Genomic DNA, 5,000 nt, shown 5'->3' with positions numbered 1-5,000 from the left:
GTTACCCCTGGGTTCTGTCTCACCCCCACAGTACCCGAGTTACCCCTGGGTTCTGTCTCACCCCCACACTACCCGAGTTACCCCAGATATCCTTCTAGTTCCTAGTAAAGTGACAGTTGCCCGTTGGTCTTGCTGCTCTGCTTCATCACATTACCTACCTGAGCCAATAAATCTGTTATTCACACAGAGCTTCAGACACAACGTCTGCAGACACTGCGTCAGCCATGACCCTAACCCTGACCCTAACCCTGACCCAGCCATGACCCTAACCCTGACCCTGCCTTGACCCTAACCCTAACCCTGACCATAACCCAGCCATGACCCTAACCCTGACCCTAACCCAGCCATGACCCTAACCCTGACCCAGCCATGACCCTAACCCTAACCATAACCCTGACCCTAACCCTAACCCAGCCATGACCCTAACTCTGACCCTAACCCTAACCCAGCCATGACCCTAACCCTGACCCTAACCCAGCCATGACCCTAACCCTGACCCTAACCCTAACCAAGCCATGACCCTAACCCTGACCCTAACCCTAACCCAGCCATGACCCTAACCCTGACCCTAACCCAGCCATGACCCTAACCCTGACCCAGCCATGACCCTAACCCTGACCCAGCCATGACCCTAACCCTGACCCAGCCATGACCCTAACCCTAACCCTGACCCTAACCATAACCCACAGTGTCTCCTTCCCTTATCAGGCAATGGGGTTACATACATAACCTGGTGGAGTTAGTTCCTTTTCTCATGTACATTGTAGCAATGAAAAGTTGCTCTAAATGCACACACACACACACAAACACACACATACATACACCTGCATATACACACACACAAACACACACATACACACACATACACACACCCGCATATACCCACACACATACACACACCCGCATATACCCACACACAAACACACACCCGCATATACCCACACACAAACAAACACCTGCATATACCCAGACACACAAACACACACCTGCATATACCCAGACACACAAACACACACCTGCATATACCCAGACACACAAACACACACCTGCATATACCCACACACAAACACACACCTGCATATACCCACACACAAACACACACCTGCATATACCCACACACAAACACACACCTGCATATACCCACACAAAAACACACAAACACACACCTGCATATACCCCATACAAACACACACCTGCATATACCCAGACACAAACACACACCTCCATACAACCACACACAAACACACACCTGCATATACCCACACACAAACACACACCTGCATATACCCCATACAAACACACACCTGACACACACACCCCATGTAGTGATGAATACACACATGCCTGAACATGCAGGAGAAATTCAGTAAGTGTGTGAGGATCGTTAATAACAACAATCCTCAACAAACACACACAGCAACAAACACACACACTAACAAACACACACAGCAACAAACACACACACTAACAAACACACACAGCAACAAACACACACAGCAACAAACACACACACTAACAAACACACACAGCAACAAACACACACAGCAACAAACACACACACTAACAAACACACAGCAACAAACACACACACTAACAAACACACACAGCAACAAACACACACAGCAACAAACACACACAGCAACAAACACACACACTAACAAACACACACAGCAACAAACACACACACTAACAAACACACACAGCAACAAACACACACAGCAACAAACACACACACTAACAAACACACACAGCAACAAACACACACAGCAACAAACACACACACTAACAAACACACAGCAACAAACACACACAGCAACAAACACACACAGCAACAAACACACACACAAACAAACACACACAGCAACACAGTATTAATTAAATTTGATTTAATTGTAAAGTTTATTCTCTTAATCTGTACACAAATCAGCTCTGACTCAGGGGCTGCTGGAACAGTCAAACTAGTCACTGCAAAAAAATCTTACAACTAAACACCCTGACTGACACACACACACACACACACACACACACACACACACACACACACACACACACACACCCTGAAAGAAATTATTTTTATTCTATTTTATTCCTAAAATAATAAAATAAAATACTTTTCTAAGTGTGGATTTAATGCAGTTAGATGTAGAATATAAAGTTTCCAGAGAAACACAGAACAAACATCTAACAGCAGTGCAAATACAAATGCAGGTTAAAGTGCTTTATGTTCCACTATTTTATGTGTTTACATCCCGTGTTTGTACAGGGAGCAGGTGGGGGTGTAAATACTTATGCACAGCACTGCTGCTGTAGGACAAGTCAGCGTTCAGACTGCATGAGGCCAGTCGACAGACCTGTCAAGATTAGGGCTGCATGTTAAAACGATCACGATACGTATCGCGATAGACACGTGATCAATATCAATAAAAATGTGTTCGATAAAACGTTCGATGTTCTTTATTCTTCGTCGGAAGAAAACAGAGGTTGTGAAGCAAGTTTGGTCGCATTAACAAAGGCGCCCACTCTCTGGTAACCTAGCAACGTAGGGCGTGACACGCTAGCAGCCAATCGTGTAACAGTATCACGTTTGGTTGCGCCATATCGTCGTCTCGTGCCGGTCTGCTGGATTCCTATTCAGTAACCGGCGACTGATGAGCAGGAAATGAGCCGCAGCGAGCGAGAGAATTGTAAATAAAAGAGGAAACGTCAGCGTGCCTGTACGGCGGTTTTTTGGATATTATATCTGACCGTAGTCACAACGTCGTCTGTAAATTACGCAAGAACGTTGTCCCGCCAAGACTGGTAATAAATACCACGGACTTGATTTACCACCTTAGCCGCGCTCACCCTTTAGAGCACAGCCGTATTCAACCAACACCACCACACAAGCAGAACTAACACACACACACACACACACACACACACACACTCTTAAAGCAATGGTGTCCAGACCAGACGCATCCCTGAGCTCTATGTTTATATTAAACACTTCACACTATTTTATTACACTTTATTAAACATTTCTTACATTTTCTGTCATTTCTCACCTTAAATGTTAAGAGATAATAGTTAAGTGTTCATTGTGACTTTAGACTCATGTTTACATTATAATTATTGGAGGTTTCCTGCTTGGTGACGTTTCTGTCTTAATAACTGAGAGGATTCTGATCAGACGAAGGTGAAGTTTACAATAAAAAGGTTTAAATCTAATAGATTTTTCTCCTGGTCCTTATTTTAAATGGGTCATAAAAATATCAATAAATATCGTTATCGACCGATATGAAGCACTGATATCGTGATACAGTTTTCAGCCGTATCGCCCAGCCCTAGTCCAGATCAGACTGGATCAGATGGGATGATGGACCAGTATAGATCAGACTAGATGTTTGCTAGCTTCCTCTAACATCACACTAATCATGTGAGTTCTTCAGCTCCTGTTTGTCTAAAACCCACCCAGTATTTTACGAATACAGCAATTTTAATAAAAGGTTGATGTGTAAATTCAAAGATACGTCATGAACAAAGGTTCAAAGGTCACTGTGTCGGGAACAACAGCATTCCTGTTCTGGACATATGAGACGAACTGAGGAACAAACCATTCCTAGCCAGAGGGGATGTGATGCACCTTCTATTCATCAACCTGAAGGTGGAACAGTCCATTTCTGAGAGGGGGGGCACAGTAATTCCACACACACACACACACACACACACACACAACTATCCTTGTGAGGAGGTTCTTCAGTTACAATTATTCCGACAGACTATTAAAGTTTTGATAAAGGAAAGACATTACCGTCAGTCTGGGGACATTTAGGAACAAACTGCATTCACTAATCTGTCTGTTTCTTTCTCTTCGTCGTGGCTTTAGTGATCAGTCTTTTAACTTTCTCTTTCATGTTTAACACCAGTTTTAAAGAATGTTCGTGTGTGTTGCCACATCAACTCTGGTGCGTGTGTGTATATATATGTGTGAGTGTGTGTGTGTGTATGCGTGTGTGTATGTACATATGTGTGTATATATGTGCATGTGTGTGTATATGTGTATGTGTGTGTGTGTGTGTATGTATATGTATATGTATATGTGTGTGTGTGTGTGTGTGTGTGTGTGTGTGTGTGTGTGTGTGTGTGTGTGTGTGTGCGCGCGCGCTCTCCTCACCTTCCCTGACTCTTTATGCTGTAAGTGTTAGCACTGTAGCGATGCTGCATGGTGTTCTCACTCAGGTCCGACTGGTGTCCATTCCCGGTCATGAACATCTGCTCGTTCATGCGCAAACTCGGTCCGCGCGAGATGGTGGGAAAGCGCGAGGACGGTGTTCCGTGTGCGCTCATCGTGACCGAGCCCTGGTTTCGTGATTTACAGCCAAAACAATCCGACGGAAAAAATGTCCAAAATCTGAAAGTTTAGTGTGTGTTCACTCGGTGTGTGTGTGTGTGTGTGTGTGTGTGTGTGTGTGTGTGTGTGTGCGCGCGGTGTGTGTGTGTGAGACAGAAGTGCGCACTTCTCCTCTCGGCTCCCGATCGCGGAAGAAGTTTACACACACTCCTGCGGCCGGGAATACAGCCCCAGGGGCGGGGCTTAGGACACTGCCCGTGTGTGTGTGTGTGTGTGTGTGTGTGTGTGTGTGTGTGTGTGTGTGTGTGTGTGTGTGTGTGTGTGGTGGAACAGCCTCAGTCTTAACAGATAACAGCCCTGTTTTTAGTTTTAATTGTTGTATTAGTATTTTTTGGATTTTTGACGTCACATTGCGGTTGTGTTTCTGATTTGTCTGCCTTTCTGTCTCACTCTCTGTCTGTCTCACTCTCTGTCTGTCTCACTCTCTGTCTCACTGTCTGTGTTCCTGGTGAGGTGTGTCAGACAGGGGAGTTCACACAGTTTGTAATTTTGAGGTGTGTGTGAGAATTATAAATGGGAAAGTGAGAGTGAGGACACACCCTGTGTGAGTCACACACACACACACACGCACACACACACACACGCACACACACACACACACACACACGCA

At 45.0% G+C, this 5,000-nt stretch overlaps 1 protein-coding gene across 2 annotated transcripts in view; it reads right to left on the bottom strand.

Moving 5' to 3' along the window:
* dspa (desmoplakin a) overlaps positions 1–4,522 on the bottom strand; it is a 29,882-nt gene extending 25,360 nt beyond the window's left edge. Inside the window, exon 1 of one of the 2 annotated variants that reach the window (XM_047813317.1) lies at positions 4,154–4,522. In XM_047813317.1, coding sequence (XP_047669273.1) covers positions 4,154–4,326 — 173 coding nt within the window. In that variant the 5' untranslated portion in view covers positions 4,327–4,522. The remainder of the gene's footprint in view (positions 1–4,153) is intronic. The other variant, XM_047813323.1, reaches the window with a different exon arrangement.
* Between the last annotated feature and the right edge of the window lie 478 nt (positions 4,523–5,000).

The sequence above is a fragment of the Tachysurus fulvidraco genome, chromosome 1, assembly GCF_022655615.1.
Source record: "Tachysurus fulvidraco isolate hzauxx_2018 chromosome 1, HZAU_PFXX_2.0, whole genome shotgun sequence".
Taxonomy (NCBI): Eukaryota; Metazoa; Chordata; class Actinopteri; order Siluriformes; family Bagridae; genus Tachysurus; species Tachysurus fulvidraco.
This window is presented reverse-complemented; position numbering and strand designations above follow the sequence as displayed.